The sequence below is a fragment of the Cyclospora cayetanensis genome, unplaced genomic scaffold (genome assembly GCF_002999335.1).
Source record: "Cyclospora cayetanensis isolate NF1_C8 unplaced genomic scaffold, CcayRef3 CcayRef3_contig_168, whole genome shotgun sequence".
Lineage (NCBI taxonomy): Eukaryota > Apicomplexa > Conoidasida > Eucoccidiorida > Eimeriidae > Cyclospora > Cyclospora cayetanensis.
The window spans coordinates 24490-40014 of NW_020312112.1; the positions used below are offsets into that span (position 1 = coordinate 24490).

The 15525-nt window shown below is 54.1% G+C and overlaps 5 protein-coding genes across 5 annotated transcripts; 3 read left to right on the top strand and 2 right to left on the bottom strand.

Moving 5' to 3' along the window:
- Nucleotides 1–405: 405 nt before the first annotated feature.
- On the top strand, nucleotides 406–1512 carry LOC34623707 (spore coat protein SP96). The gene is made up of 2 exons (XM_026337150.1): nucleotides 406–817; nucleotides 935–1512. Exons 1-2 carry the CDS (start codon nucleotides 406–408, stop codon nucleotides 1510–1512), a joined length of 990 nt encoding a protein of 329 aa, XP_026192935.1.
- A 1330-nt stretch (nucleotides 1513–2842) lies between these two features.
- LOC34623706 (peptidyl-prolyl cis-trans isomerase A2) lies at nucleotides 2843–4306 on the bottom strand. Its single transcript, XM_026337145.1, has 5 exons — nucleotides 4178–4306; nucleotides 3935–3989; nucleotides 3680–3756; nucleotides 3284–3389; nucleotides 2843–3048 (listed from the first exon to the last, which is right to left on the bottom strand). Exons 1-5 carry the CDS (start codon nucleotides 4304–4306, stop codon nucleotides 2843–2845), a joined length of 573 nt encoding a protein of 190 aa, XP_026192930.1.
- A 554-nt stretch (nucleotides 4307–4860) lies between these two features.
- LOC113147244 (60S ribosomal protein L23A-like) lies at nucleotides 4861–6671 on the top strand. Its single transcript, XM_026337147.1, has 4 exons — nucleotides 4861–4879; nucleotides 5329–5452; nucleotides 5852–6115; nucleotides 6587–6671. The coding sequence occupies exons 1-4, from the start codon at nucleotides 4861–4863 to the stop codon at nucleotides 6669–6671; spliced, it is 492 nt and encodes a 163-aa protein (XP_026192932.1).
- A 1231-nt stretch (nucleotides 6672–7902) lies between these two features.
- LOC34623705 (syntaxin-61) lies at nucleotides 7903–9730 on the top strand. The gene is made up of 6 exons (XM_026337151.1): nucleotides 7903–7946; nucleotides 8111–8203; nucleotides 8688–8874; nucleotides 9048–9131; nucleotides 9355–9494; nucleotides 9595–9730. Exons 1-6 carry the CDS (start codon nucleotides 7903–7905, stop codon nucleotides 9728–9730), a joined length of 684 nt encoding a protein of 227 aa, XP_026192936.1.
- Nucleotides 9731–10387: 657 nt separating this feature from the next.
- Nucleotides 10388–12922, bottom strand: LOC34623812. The gene is made up of 2 exons (XM_026337152.1): nucleotides 12649–12922; nucleotides 10388–11979 (listed from the first exon to the last, which is right to left on the bottom strand). The coding sequence occupies exons 1-2, from the start codon at nucleotides 12920–12922 to the stop codon at nucleotides 10388–10390; spliced, it is 1866 nt and encodes a 621-aa protein (XP_026192937.1).
- Nucleotides 12923–15525: the final 2603 nt, after the last annotated feature.

Below are 15525 nucleotides of genomic sequence, written 5' to 3' on the forward strand. Positions count from 1 at the left end.
CTGGCGGGCGGGAGCAACGGTGTACCCCAGAGGCCTGCGCACATCGGGGATATTCACACCCACTGGAAAAATCAGTTTCAAAAGCTTATTTTAGGAGCTTTCTTGGGGCAGGATCAGTGCTTTTGCCGCCGCTTGTGCACCGCACATACGCGTTATTGCACGGTATCGACTGCTTCCCAGGAAAAGGCCCAACACCTGCAGCAAAACAAACCGCTCGGGAGCCCCCTCTGCCGTAGCTCACCACCATCCCCCGCTGGCGCATCTTAAGCAAGAGAAACAGCGCTGACAACTGAAGCAAATAAAGGACATCTCCCTTGCTCCGAAGAAAAAGCAGGGGCTGGGACTGCCAGCACCAATACGAGTAGAAGAACAAAAAAAAACACATACACACACACCTATTTCAAGATGCCAATCGAGTACGCTGGCCTTTTAGGAGCAGCTTCAGCGCTTGCAGCCAGCTGCAAGGGCGCTGCTACTGTTGCAGGCGGCAACAAAGTGATGGCGGCAGCGACGTCAGGAGCGTCCTTACTCAAAGGCGCAGGCCTAGCGCACCTTCTGCACTCCAAGGGGACTGCAGCAGCAGCCGCTGCAGTCGACGGTACAGCCGGAAGCTATCAGCTGCTCGCCACTGCGGCTCAGCACGGCGGAACGACGGCAACAAGTGCAGCAGCGACAGGCAGCAGCACGACCAGCAGCACCGCAACAGGCCTCACCACGAAATCAGCCGCTGCTGCAGCCACAAAAGCGCATCTTTTCGCTTTGGGAAAGAAAGGCGCAGCAGCAAATGGGGCTTCTGGAGCTGGTCACCCTGGAGGAGGCAGCACTTCCCAAGGAGCTTCTTCTGGAGCAGGCAGCGCTTCTCACGGAGCTTCTTCTGGAGGAGGCAGCACTTCCCACGGAGCTTCTTCTCAAGGAGGCAGCGCTTCCCACGGAGGTTCTTCTGGAGGAGGCACCTCAAGTACCCCAACTCACCAGGGAAGACCTCAACTGTCTCAGTCGCATGGTGCTGCGCATGGTTCAAATGCCAGCGGTTCTGGAGCTCCCAGTAGCCATGGTGCCTCAGGGGCCTCCTCCGGTACCTCTGAAAACCCCCCTCCCCAAGTTGGTAACACTGTCACAGTTACCAGAGACTTTACAGAGCCAGGAAACGGGGGGATTGTTCATCATGTCACGCGCACAACAACAGTATCCTCGAACGTTTTCGAACCCTATTCACTGATGATGCTGCTCCCACCTATTCTTCGGTGGATAGCACCGAAAAGCCCTCCGGAGGACACCCAGGTGTCGGAAGACTCGCAACAGCCTCAAGATTTTGAGGAGCAAGAAAAAAAAAGCGGTTTAGAAGGAGTCAGCGAAATGAGCATTCAGCAGCTCCAGGATGTCGAGGTAATACATCAAGAAGAGGAACCTCACCCTCAACGCCAACAAATAAACGGGTTTCTTAGCTGCAAAAGGACTGTGCGACGTGGCAACTCTCTGTCTCACGGGGAAGCATGCGAAGGCTTTTTGTAAAGCGGACACACAAAAGGATATATTTTCCACTGTCTGCGGGAAGCAGTGCGTGTGCATGCCCCACATATGCCCGGCAGATCACGCAGGGCTATAGCTTTATTATCTAATTTTAATACATTGCATACTTGCATATGTGCTGTGGGCATCTTCAAGGTTGCCATATGCGCATATTCGTATAGAATCCTTTGATATACCACACTAAGCGCAGCTACAGCAAAATATACTTTCTGCCCATGTATAGGTCGTCGCGCTTTCAGACGAGCTGCAGCTGAATGAGAAGCCTTCACGCTTTTCCTGCGTACTCGCCGCTACAACTGCAGGATCTGAATTCGACTGCCGAACTCTCTTGTGCTGCATGATACAATCAGTTAAGCCTAAATTCCGTTGACAGGGCCTTCCCCTTGTTTTACCCACAACGTCCCAACGCCTCTTCCTCTACAGGAGGTGCCGTAAAGCCTTGCTTCCATGGATGCCAAGCAATCCACGAGTTTCGCGCTTAGCCGTCAACAAACAATGCAGACCAGCCAGAACCACAGCTAAAAAGCCTCAGCGGCACACTACGCTTCTCCAAGTCCGTAGTGCCTACAGAGCAAGAGAAAACGATGCCCACTAGGCTGCCTACCCCGCTGCTCCTCTAAATGCGTTGTTGCGGCGAGCGTTGCCTATTACGCAACAGCATGCGCCCTCAAGGCAGCAGTTTCAAATCTTAGGCGCGAGCGGAACGCTGTGCAGAATCACCAGGAGGCCTCCAATAGAGGCCTAAGCGTCCTGACGGTTGCCGCAGCAAAGCCTACGTGGCCATCCATGTGGCTTCACTAAGGAGCTCTAAAATGCGCTGCTCCTAGAAATTGTGCTTTGCTGCATGCAGTACCTCAGCAGGGATTGGCGGGGGGACTTTTGTGTCGCTCAGGTGCCTGTACAGCTCAGGGCGGTTCGTTGGCTGCAACACAGCAAACAGCAATGCACGGCTCTAGCAGTATTCGAGGCAGCGGCGTCAAACACGGAGCCCCTTAGCAGCAAGAGCCGCAAAAGCTTACGTCTAAGACAAGGCCTGCGTTCTCCAGAGGCGGCACCGCGCGGCTGTCGTCCGCCTCTACTCTGCGCAACTCGTTCATCTGCAGCTCCCCGCTGCACACACGCCAACAGCAGCAGTCGTGGCATCAGCAGTAAGTACCAAGCTCGCGTGGTGGCACTGCTGCCGCATGCATGCGCCGCCACCAAGAAGAAAGACGCAAACAACGCATTCGCAAAGCGTTCTCCAGGAAGCGCAGCGCGCCAACAGCCAGACCGCTCTAACGCTAGCCACAGTGGTAACAGCAGCAGGCAGCACCTACCAGTCAAAGATCGTGACAGGGCATCGCACCCACCCAGTCTTGGTGCCTGCAGCTTCAATTCGGCTCAGAGTGTGCTCGCCGTCCTCCAGCTGCCCGAAGACAACGTGCTGCCCGTCTAGCCAATGGCAAGGTCCAAACGTAATAAAAAATTGGCTGCTTGCACTATGACGGTGTCGCTTGCTCTTAGCCATCGAGAGAAGGCCTACGGCAGTTCGGAAATCAACAGAATTCATGCGCGATGCACGCTCACGCGGCAGCGAGTGAAGGGCAGCAGCGAAATCCGCCGCTGTCGCGGCGCTGTCGCCTTCGGGAGACACGGAAAGTTTGAAACCACGTTGCAACATCCAGCAGAAGAGAGGTGCCCCTTGCGCTCTCAGCTGACTTGCAAGAACGGCAACGGCGTGCGGTGAGCTCCAGCAGCACCACCAGCAGCTCACCGCGTTTTGAATGCTTGTACAGATACTTTTCATCTCTGAAAAACTGCCCATAGATGCTCTCGCCTCCATAACCGTCTCCCCTGTGGAAATCGCCTCCTTGGGCCATCTGCAGCAGTACAACCACCAAACCACCCCCCATGCACACCACCACTATTACCAATGCGTAGGAAAACTGAACCATCCGCATGCAAGCCGAGCACATACACACAAGCACACACATACACACAAGCACACACACACACACAAGCACACACAGACACACATACACACAAGTACACACAGACACACAAGCACACACAGACATACACACACACAGACACGCAGGCAAACGAGCGCCACGTCCATATAAGTGGAAGAGAGACACAAAAATCGAAGGAGCAGCAGCAGAAAACCTACGAAGCCCGGAATGATGCGGTGGAAAGGAGATCCTTTGTACCACCGTGGTCTCATATAGTATCCCAGGCCAGTTTCGCCTAATGCACAAAAACAACAAAAACAGCGACACCCAAAGAGAGCAAATGCGCAACCGTAGTTGTTGCACCTGGCGCTGCTGCCGCAAACGTATTTAGGCCACTTCTCGCCAGGTGTTCGCATTGCCTCAGAGGCAGCTGCTGTCGCTGTTGTTGCTGTGGCTCCTACTGGCATGCACACCTGTGCAGAGACAACGAAAGTTCTCGGCAGTGATCGGAAGCTGGTCGGCAAAAAGCTGAGCGGTCACGAAACCACAAGTTGAGTTGCGAGACTTTGCGGCAGACGCAGCAGTGAACAGCCTGCAAGAGAATTGCCGGCAGGGAGGCCAAAAGGAAAGCTCTAGTGCAGCGCAAACAAGTGCAGCAGCAATGGCAGCAGCAGAAGGGTGGACTCTCGATGGCGGGATCCGCAGTTGCACCTTACTTGAAAGACTAGTCTTCCTGCATTCTTGCTGCCCACGGAGACGTCAAGATACACCAGAGGATTCGGCAAGCGCACATGGCCGCTCAGGGGGGCCCTAAGGGCCTGAGAGGCCCCCAGGGGGCCGCCCATGTGGCCCTTGATGTTTGACAATCCGCTGGCACCAGACACGCTGCTCAAACACAGTGCATGCCTTCTGGCGGCAACGGGGACTAGCACCGCTATTCAACACCAAGCCACAAAGAATCCAAGACGCATGCCAGGAATCAGCGCGAATCACTACCCAGCAAGCGCCGAGAGCTCGACGGATTCCAGTGACTTCCCCAGGCTCAAACAGTGACGCTGGCTACAAGGGTGGCAGGCAGGTACGTAGGAAGTAACGGCCCCGACGAGGAGCTTCTGACAGGAAAAAACAGGCGCGCAGTACATTTCAAGAGCGGTGTTTCAATGCAAGGAGGTCAGTTTTATGTATATTAATTTCCTGTTAACTCCTCAGGCGCGGGCAGCAGCTGCATGCAGCATGCGCCGCAGTCCCAGTAGCCGCACGAGCGAGCACCATGAGAGGGGCCACTCAGCACATGGTGAAACAGCGACAGCAGGCGTTCTACTAGTGGGTTTGTTGGTGCAGTTGCTGCTTCCCCACGCTATCCCTTGTCTGTTTTTTGCTCTTCTTCTTTGTTTGCACGATGGCACCCAAGGATAGAGGTAGGCTTCGCCCCCCGCAGCCTCCCCACGCCACAGCAGAAGCGAGAATAACGTGTGTGGCACCTCGAGAGGTTGGGTTGTTTCATCCTCGCAGTCCTGTGACTTTCTCTCCTGTTTGAAATAGCGTAAACTAGGGGGGCACTTGTAGCTGCCATGCTGTGAATAAGGCGCTTGCTGCCGCTAGAGACCCTCCCCGCAGCACGTCATGCAGCGTCCTCCGCAGCAGCGAATGGCGTTTCTCTTCTCGTTTGAAGGCGCTTGCTCCTTTTTGTTATTACTGGCCTATGTACAATACGTATGGCTGCTCTCGTCGCAAGGTTCTTGTGCCGCCTGGTGATGAGTCCGCGCCGAGAGATGGCGCGTGTTCAGATTCGCGCAGCGGCGACAGCACGCAGAGTTTCTAAGGGCGCCGCATGGTGGGGTTGTTGTGTTGTGCGTTGACGCAGGAGCCGTAGCCAAGGGGAAGAAGGGTGGGGCGGATAAAGTGAGAAAGGCTCAGGCGGTTTCCAAGGGACTGAAGAAGCCCAATAGATCATCAGCAGCCAAGGCGAGGTACAGCGTGCGATTTCATCGGTAAGTGGTCAACAAGAATTTGCCAAAGGGAACCTGCAGTTTGGTCTTTGAGTTGGATTCTACAGGGGCCATAGGGCAAGCCTCACAAGCAAGCATGCACCGCAGGCGATAGGGGAGTGCGCCAGCTGGGTGTGTATGTACATGTGTGAATGCACATGCAAGTTCACAGGCGCGAGTTGCCCATCCGTTGGTTCTATATATATAACACAAACAATCCAGACTTCGAGTGCAATTTAGCAGCTCGAGCGGTTTGGTATTACAGCATGGGAAAGGAAGCAAGATTTTTCTAGGTTTCCTCACATTGCGATGTTGGCCTTTGACGCTGGATCTCTCAATCTGTCGCTACACAGCCACTCAACAATTTCGCTCATTCTCGCCTTCTTTTTTGTTGAACTTCAGGCCCCAGACCCTGAAGAAGCAGCGCCAACCAAAGGCTCCCCGGCTCTCTCGGTTGTGGACTGCTAACCCCGTTCCCGCTTTGCAGCGAAATGACAAGTACCGTGTGCTTCAGCAGCCGCTGATGACGGAAAGTGCGATAAAGAAGATCGAGGAAACAAACACTTTGGTCTTCCTGTGCGATCCTAGAGCTTCCAAGAGAGGCATCCGGGAGGCCGTGAAGGAGACCTACGGTGTTGCTGCCCAGAAGATTAACACACTCATTAGGCAAGTGCAATTTGTGGAGGCATGCATGTGGAGGCAAGCAACGGGCGTGTGCTGTATGTTTGTACACATGCATAGATAGTTTAAGGGAAGATATCCGCCAGATGGAAACTCGTAAAAGTTGGTTCCTTGTGCATCGTGTATGCGTCTTTTGCGACCTCTTTTTCACCTCGTGTTCGGATGGCTGCCTGTCATTGCGTGCTGCTGTCTTCTCTCACCTGCTTCTGTGACTGGGGGTAGGCGATGCAGCAGTTTACGCGATAACAAGAGGGAGAGTTCATTAGCGGGAAGAAACTGGTCCTTTGCGTTGCAGGGCCTTTACGCTTTTCTTTCTGCCAGTCGGCTCTCAGACACTCCTCAGCCCCTTTTTTGGTGCACAATTTTGTGTATGCAAGGGCATTAAGGAGGCGAGCAGGATTGAGCCTCCATTGTGGTCGGCATGTGTGCAATCGTCGCTGTTTTTTGTTACTGCAGGATGGACGGAAAGAAGAAGGCCTACGTCCGCCTTACTGCTGAGTTCGACGCCCTCGATGTTGCAAACAAGATCGGCATCATCTAAACAACTTGACTGTGATCTGAGCAGTAGAAACTCTTGAAGTGACATACTTCAACGACTTACACGCATACTACCTTATCTACTGCAGCAGTAGAAGCAGTACCTGCTGATGCAGCTGATGCCGTAGCACGTGTAACAAGGCCTAGCAGCATACTGTGGGCCGCAGGTGTGCAGAACTGCATGCGGCTGCAGCAGCCATTTACTTGGACTTGCTGCCTAGACTTTGGTTGGAAAGGTTGTGCTGTATGTGCCGCATTTGACATTTCGCTCGTTAGATGTAGAACAAGAGATAGCAATGGGTGCGAGCGGCAACAATCCTAGGGGAAGCAGAGAGGGAATGGTGAATTCGCCATCATGTTTCAATCTTCCATTAATGGCAACGAAATTAGATCACTCTTCGGATGTAATGCAACATATGGGTATCGTAAATGTGCAGCAAGTACTAATAAGTAGCTCAATGTAGCGTCGGCAAGGAACGACGAGAATGCTGAGTATCAATGCACTAGCCTTTCTTGCTGACTCCCCAGCCCGATTGAGGGGAACGCGCGGCACTGTATGTGCACGCACAAAACCAGAACACCCGTATTTCCCCGAAGGCTCCGAGGATGTGCGTGGGTGCGCAAGTCACCGTTCGTTTGGGGCTGCATGCGCTTGCCAAAGACAATGTCTTGGGGTGTTTATCATTCACTGATTTCATATATTCCTTTTGAGTCAGTCGGCGCATGTCCAAATGGTTCCCGCATCTCGAAGCCACAATAGTCTCTCTGGGGCATGCAAGACTGGGTGGAGACAGCATGTCTAGCTGTTCCTCTGTGTCTGACCCTTTCTATGCCTTTCCCCCGTTGTATTTCTAAGTAACACACAGGACGGAGGAAACGAGCAACTATTGGACATTTAGAAGAGGCGAAGCCGCACTGCTGCTGCGGCTCAGCGTCATTTCTGGCAGCTTCTGCATCGTCTGACTCGCACACAACGCGTCACCTCTGGAGGGCGCTCGAGTCGGCGTCAATGCAGCAGCTCTAAATGTTGCAGCGGCAGCTTAGATACAGAACAATATCAGGAAATTGGTTGCCGGCAAGCGAGGGCTTCAATATTTAGACCGTTTCCTGACCCCAGGAACGCCTGCAGAAAGGCTTGAAGTAGGAGCCGCTATAACGGCATCAGGCAGAGCAGGAGCAGCAACTGCCCTCCACCTAATAGCAGAGATAAAAGCGGTCGTCTTGATGGAGAGAAGATGATGTCAAACAATTCAGACGATCCCTTTTATGCGGCCCGCGAGTAAGACTGCAGCAGCAGCACCACAGGAAAACACTGCTGTCTTGCTTGCTCGTTCGTCATGGGGAGAAAAGGCCAACAAGAAAAGGCGACATGACGACTCTCCTGTCATCTCCTTAGTAGAGACGCTGCGTATGTGTGTGTGTGCTGCTGCTGTTGAATCTCAGGGAGGTAGAAATGAACTTTGCCGAACTGCAGAGATTACACCGGGAGTGGAAACAGCAAATTCAAGTGCGAGGCCACCCATCGAAGTGTCTGAGGTACGAGAATGTCTCGAACGCTTAGCTTCCCACTTCTGTATGTGCACCTGTGTCACCAGTTGCTGCTTCTGCCTACCTCTGCTCGTGTGAACGCTCTTGTGCCTTACCCTGTGGCTGCCTCCGACTCTCCGTTGTTCTCTCAACGGCGTCTACGTGTTTCCTTTCTACTGGTGTTCAGCGCATCTCTGAAGCTCTGTGTAGACGTCAAAAGCCTCCTCCTGATGCTTGTGCGGCAGTTTGTGTGACCTGCTCCACCTCCGCTGCTAGCCGCTCCTGCCTGCCTTCCTCTCCACCTTAATTTCCCAATTTTCCTTGCATATCACCGCTGTTTCCCCCAACGCGCTAACAGAAAAAATTCAAGACTACACATAGTGGCAGGTACACGTTTGTTTGCGCACTCACGCCTGTCCGGGCATCTGTTTCTTGTTATTCCTTGCTTCGTGGGGAGCCATACACCTGCTGTGCGTTGTTGCTTTTGCTGCAGTTTGAAAGGCACAATTGATTCCTCGGCTGACGCGCTGGCTGCGGATCTCCGGGCGCTCGACAAGGCAGTTGCGGTTGCCTCCAGACACCAGCAGCGTCTCGGGCTTCACGATACCGAAATCGAGAAAAGAAAAGCCTTTGTGCAGCAACAACAGAAGCAGCTCAACGATCTCAAAGCAGATATCAAGGTCGCAGTGGTCATACTTCCGGCTCCCTAAGCCTCAGCAACCCCTGAACTCCGCAGTAGCAATTCTGCAACTCGCAATCCGTGGAGGCGTGTGCTGACGAAGTTGTATGCTGTTCTGTGTATGAGCTGGATGGCGCTACTGTGTGTATCTATCTGCCTTGCGCGTTCATTCAGGCTGCGGGGGCCCCTCATCAATGGATGTCTGAAGCCTCCAGTTCTAGCAACGAGTTTTGGGGGGGCGCCGAGCAGAAGCAACAAGTAGGAGCAGCAGTGCTCCGTAGTATCAATGTACCCAACACTAGCTCGATGCGGCACAAGCACTTGCCAGAAAGAGGCGTGATTAGGCCTTATGTGGCTTTTGCGTAGACATGGGGGAACCTTGGCTTCTGAGGTGTCAGCGTCTTCCCTTTAGTGCTGTCCTACCCACACGCCAGTTAGCCACCCTGAACGCCCTTGTTCTACTCTTTCGTGCTGTGTTCAGACACTAGTGCAGCAGCAAGATGAACAACTGGATGAGTTGGCACATGCGGCATCGCGCCTTCATGAGACAGCTCTCACAATCAACCAGGAACTGGAAACGCAGCAGAGAATGCTAACAGACTTGGATGACACACTTGAACGGCAAGGTATCTCTTGCCGCACAGGCCTTAATATTTCATTGCTGCTGCATCAGGCTCCGCCGATGCCGCAATTGAATTTCTTTTAGAGGAGCTTATAATAGAGGAATTCATCACCAACAGCTTGATCCGTGGCATGCAGGTGCCGTTGAGGCTGCTGCCATTGATGCTGCAGATCCTGAGTGGCAGCTCGCGGGAAACAGAGGAAGCAAGCAGGAGTTCAAGCGTGTGGCGGTTTAACGCGCTGCTTTATGTGTGCTTGTGTGTTGCTGCAGCGAGCGAAATGAATTTCGTCATGAGGAGCTTAGCGAGGGTCGTACGGAGCTCCGGTAGGCGCACGGCTACTGTTGCACACGATGTATCGTTTGCCAACTTCGGAATCGCACCTATCTGCCTGTGTTTCGCTCTTCACAAATGCGCAAATACTTGGGGTTTGGGAGGGCTGGAAGATTCCTGCACTGCCAGCACAAGCTGTGTGTGTAGTGCGCTGTTTCGGTGTATGCAGACATGCGGCAGCTATGGACCATTGTTTGGTTGTTCTGTATCGCCCTTGGTCTTTTTGTGCTACTGATTATTTCATAGCTTGGCTTTTAGCTAGCTGGATGCACACACATGCAGTGGAGAGGTAAGAGGAGGAGCAGCTGGCAAAGCTCGTTCGAAACGATGCGCGGGCGTCCTTGCATTTGTCTTTGGAGATTGCATCTCCGACGAAAACTGTTGCAGCAAATATTCTGAGTCTTCAAACGCGCGACACAGCTGCGGCTGCAGCGAGGCTTAGCTGCTGAATCAGAGAGTTCAGAGTGCCGGATCCAGAGAATACGGCTAAGCACACGGGTGCTCGTACAGGAGCCCCCTACTAGAAGCTCCTGCGCTGTATAGAGCCAAGCAGCCCTCGTGCTACAACGCTGCGCCCTCTGGTGTGGGGAGGCCCCCAGGGGCCCACGAGGGCCCCTCGGCGCCACTGACTCCGGGAGGGCCCCGGGGGCCCCTGAGGCTTTCTTTACTACAGCGCTGATCTGTTCCTGGAATAGACCGACTGGGTCTGGCGACCATTGTCGGTAGCTCCAGTGTGCTGCTGCTGCTGCTGCTGTCTGCCCGCAAGGCATCCGGCTTGCAGCTCGCTGCAGCGTTGCGTGGGCAGCCACTAGTTGCACCTTTACTGCTGCGGCAGCTGTCGCTCTCGGGCTTCCCGTCTTTGGAGCTCCCTGTGGCTGCTCCTGGTGCGCTGGTGGTGGCTTTCTCTTGTAGGAGGGCCCCTGCCATGAATCCTAAGGCTGCACAAAGCCCCCTAAAGGCCTTGCGGCGGGATGAAGCGGCGGCAGAAACCGCATGGCGCGTTGCCGCGGCTTGTTCGGGAACTGCCGCTGGTATTCTGTTGCAGCGAGCTTGAGTCTCTGCAGCTGGGGGTGTGCGGCGAGATTTGCTGGGCTTTTTTCGGTGTCTGCCTCCCGCTCTCTCGCCGCAAGTTGCAGCGGCAGCTGCTGAATTGGCAGCAGGCGCTGCGGGGTTCCGACGAGGATTCTCGATGAAGTGTCGTCGCTGATGATGATAATGATGCCCAGAAGACCCCGTGGGGCCCTTGCGTTGCTGCTGTTTATGCTTGTGCTCTGGCTGCTCCGAGCGCTTCTCGCGCGCCTCTCCTCCTCCAAGGGTTTGCGCTGAGTTAGCCACCTGATGCTGCGAGCGCTGCAGCTGCGGCAGTGGGCCGCTTTGCCTTGCGCTCTCTCTGCTGAACTGCAGCTGCTGCTGCCAAAGGGGGGGCCCTGCCCTGTCCCCGTAGAGCTGCACAGCGGCGGCATGCAGCTGCTGGAGCTCTTCAGGAGCAATGACAGGCAGCCGTGCGAGAACGACCTCCGTGGAGGAGGCGTACGCGCAGCAGCAGCAGCAGCTTTCACACACCTGAATATCCGGAGGAGCTCCCATATGCGGAGCAGCGGCAGCACCAACTGCTGCCGAAGTCGTGAAAGCTCTGCAGCCACATCGGCTGCTGCTGCAGAGGAGGGCCCCACAGGGCTGCAAAGCGGCTGGGCTTTTCTCCGAAGCCGCAATGTGGAGGGTTGGCAGCAACACGGAGCCTTGCTGCAGGTCGAATGCTAGCTGCAATAGCAACACTGCATTGTCTAAATGATACCTCGTAGAGCTGCCTGCCTCTGCCGCGGCTATGGCTGCTTTGGCTGCCGCCTTCAGGCGTGAAGAATACGAACTAGGCGCCAGGGAGAGGGGCATGGGCAGGCTGAGCGGAACCTGCTGCCACCCCCCCAAGGCTGACTGCAAACTCTCCCTAACCTTGAGCGGTACGAGGCTTGTGCCGCCGAAGGGCGTCGCTGCAGCTCCTGCAGATAGTGCTGCAGCTGATCTTCGTCGAACCTTGTTTTTTGGTCTACCTATAAGAGAAAGGAGGCAGCCGGCTTGCTGCCCTGGCGCTCTAGAAGGGACGGGCGAAGTCTTCCTTTCTCGCGCTGGTGCTGCCTCCGCATGCGTTCCATCAACTGACAAGGGGGGCCCTTCGGGAGGCCCCTGGGGCGCTGCTGCTGCTGCTGCTGCTGCTGCTGCTGCTGCTGCTGCTTCCTTAGCTACCGGAGGCCCCCCTGTTGACAGCCGAAGAAAAATAGGGAGGGGGGATCTCCGCGGTGCTCGAGGCGAGACGCAGCAGTGCATGCAGCAACTGCCGCTGGCGTCGCTGTGACGCCCGTCAGTTGTGGAGAGTGGGGCTGTACGCAGGGGAACACCATAAAAATTGGCGTCTGTTTTTGTGGCTGCTGCTGCTGCGTAGCAGCAGCAGCAGCAGGGTGATGATGCCGAGGACGAAATGCGTGTTGGTGTGCTCGATGCCGCCACTCTGATGCTGCTGCTGCTGCCTCTGCTGCTCCAGCTACTGCAACAGCAAAACTGCATTCCCTTGTACGTGCGAAGGGGTCTCCCACACTGCGGTGGTGGCGCTGCCGGCCAGCTGGCGCTGCAGGGGTCGCTGCTGCTGCTGCACCCATTGCTGCTGCTGCTGCTCTTGCTGCTGCACCCATTGCTGCTGCTGCTGCTCTTGCTGCTGCACCCATTCGAGCATCCACAGCCCGCACCGGGGGCGCAATCTGAGTGCTTCAACTTCTGTTGCTGCCGCCAAGCTAGCACTTGCCGATGCCGCTGCTGCGAAGGGGGGAAGCTCTCCGATAAACCCCGGGGGAGGAGAGAAACGGCTGGGGGGACGCCAGCACGCTCGAGTAGGGCAGCAGGCGGTTCAACCTTGGGTGCTAAAGGGTGATCTGCCCGTGTTGGCAGCTCCCACTGGGGATTAAGCATTGCATTGGCGGCTTCAGGCCTAAGGGGGGTGCGGGGGGCATTGGCGAAGCGACTGAAGCCGAGGGAGAGGCTGTTAGGTGGCGCACCAGCTGCCGGAGAGTGCAAAAAGCTCTGTGTTTCACACCCCTGCCGCCTCATGCAGGGGTTAGAGCCATGCCGACCAGCCGCTAGACTGCTGGTAAGGCGTCGCCGCTGTATAAAAGTGAGCCACCAAGGAGCTGGTCAGGTCCGAGGGTGGACGCACCACACACAGCGTTCGCGTTGCCTGCCAAAGAGAATACGCTCAGTGTTCGTACAGCAGAACGCGAACCGGAGGAAAACAAAATCTCGCTACTGATTTGGTAGAGGAACTAGGCGAATAATGAGATACGAGGCAGACAAGGGACCCCAAACAACTGTCGGACCCACTTTTATGTATCTTTGCTGCTGCAGTCGCACAGGCAGGGTTCCAGAAAGAATAGTTGTGTACTGGAAAGAATCCGCAGCAACTCTAAACTGATATTTTTTGCACAGAACTTCGCGCGTTCCAGAGTAGCTTAAGCGCTCAGCAGTCTAGCACCCCCCAGACCGACCCAGAACACCACCTATCCCCCTTCAATCCCTTTGGCCAGTGCTCTTTCTCCGTCCACTGCCAATCACACCCTCTGACTGCATCGTTTCGCGCCTTCATCCTACAGGCATTGAAGCACCTGCTGTCTTGTTTTCCCCTTTTTGGGTACAGCGGCCCTACTTGTGAATACTCACCAGAGAATATGAACACGCTGCAGCAAACGCAATCGTTTCAACCCATAGGGCTTATTGCTGCATTTCGACAGACAACGTGAATGTCTGGTGAGCTTTGTAGACCCATGCAGTGAGCAAGGACCATGCTAAGCCTCCACAAACAACAACTTGCTGAAGGGGCAATACTGGAAACAGGCATCTCGTAGCTTTCCATATAAAGCCTTCGTGGGGAAATGCCTGAATCCAAGCTTAATACAAACTTTTAAAATGCCGAGCGTGTCGAAGGGCCTTCTCCCTTCTGTGCTTGCGCCCATCAGGGCTCTCAAAGTAAGGGGAGGGGAGGTGCGCTGTTGCATTCTCCAAGCATTCCCAGATTCATAGCTAGTCAAACATATCTTTTAGCACTTACGCACACACCATTGATTCTTATTGTATTCTACTATGCCTGCTACGCAACAAAATGAATATTGGAACAGTCTAACTCTGACACTTCATCTGTGGCCTCGAACGAGGGAGAGCTCTCTCCTTCCCGTGCTCGCGCCATTAAGTACTCCCAAAATCAGGGGAGACGGACAGATGTAGAGCGCGTACCTGCATCCTCTCAGCACTCAGAGCATCGACACCTAGTTTCACATAGCATTTAGCGCACACGCACACAGCATGTGCATTGTTGTTTCGAACTAACACTACTTCGCAAAACACATGATGTACGAACAATCAAAATGATTAGTCAGTGGCGTTGCAGTCACAACTTCACCAATTTTTAATTAGATACGCCTAGCATACTAAGAAATGCTCATGTGCGGCTTGGCCCACTACATCTTCCTTACCCTCCCTGCGGAAAACGCGCCGTTGCTCCATTTTTTTCTTTGTCGAGACCAACTAAGTGCAGGACAGCGGCGAACTACCTCCTCCATCACCAGTTCTCAAGCACGCGCAAACGCGGAAACAGTTTGCGAAAACGAAATACTCGCATCAATCACTAGCTGAAGTACACGGGATGAAAATAGACATATATCGTCCAGAAAACCTACGAGACACAACTAACATGACTGTGAGAGAAAGATGGCTCGCTGTCGTCAAAACGCTGAATTATGTGAACCATTTGCTGCGAGAAAACAGACGGCAGGTAAAATGCCAAAAAGGATATACATACTGCTTCAACAGTGCCTTCGCGCTGAAGACAGCAATGCCCGCTTGCCAATGGAGCCGATGCTGCTTGTCGCATATTTCAGAGCCCAAGAAAGTTGCATAAGGACTAATGCAGGGGCAAGAATACTTAAAAGGGTGTGCGCGTGCACATGAGTGTGGGAACCACCTTAACACTACCAACCAGGGACGTCTCAAGCAGCATCTACAGGTAAAGGTGGCTGTTTAGGGCAGCGCATAATGAGTAGCCTCCTGAACAAGGCAGAGGCGTTACTCCTCCTGCCGTAAGCGCAGCCCGCAATCGCTCATCGATCAGCAAGTAATGCTTGCATTCGCCACCCCGTTAAACTAGAGACCATGGTTATGTGTGCTCTCAGCGCCTAATACTCTCAACGTCATGCGAGCACTTCTATTGATTCATGCAGGTCTTCCGCCCTCACATCGCTCTCTTGCCTGCTGGTCAAAGTCCCCGAGTAATTTCGGGGGTTTTAAGACGTTTAAAGAATCCAAATTTGATAGTTCTGCGAGCGTTTCAAGCTCAGAGCACTCGATCGACTAAGAAAGGGCATTGATCCATGGAAGAATCGCAAATGGTTCAAGCTACCTGGCCGCAAATCGTTTCATCTTGTCACCTTCTGGTATATCTCGTGAAGCCTACCGATCTATCACGACCGTATCTCCTTATTCAAAGCACAGCTAAAATGCGGCTTGTCATAATTCCTTGCTCGTGTTTCTAGACTTTTGCTTATCTATATATTTCAACTAGCCAGTTGTTCTATGATTCCGTCCACCCCTAAGTGTGGTTGCTTAAGTTGGACCATCAGGTCCAGGCCCGATACGGAAGCCGTTTTTCATTGTAGGCGAGCGTT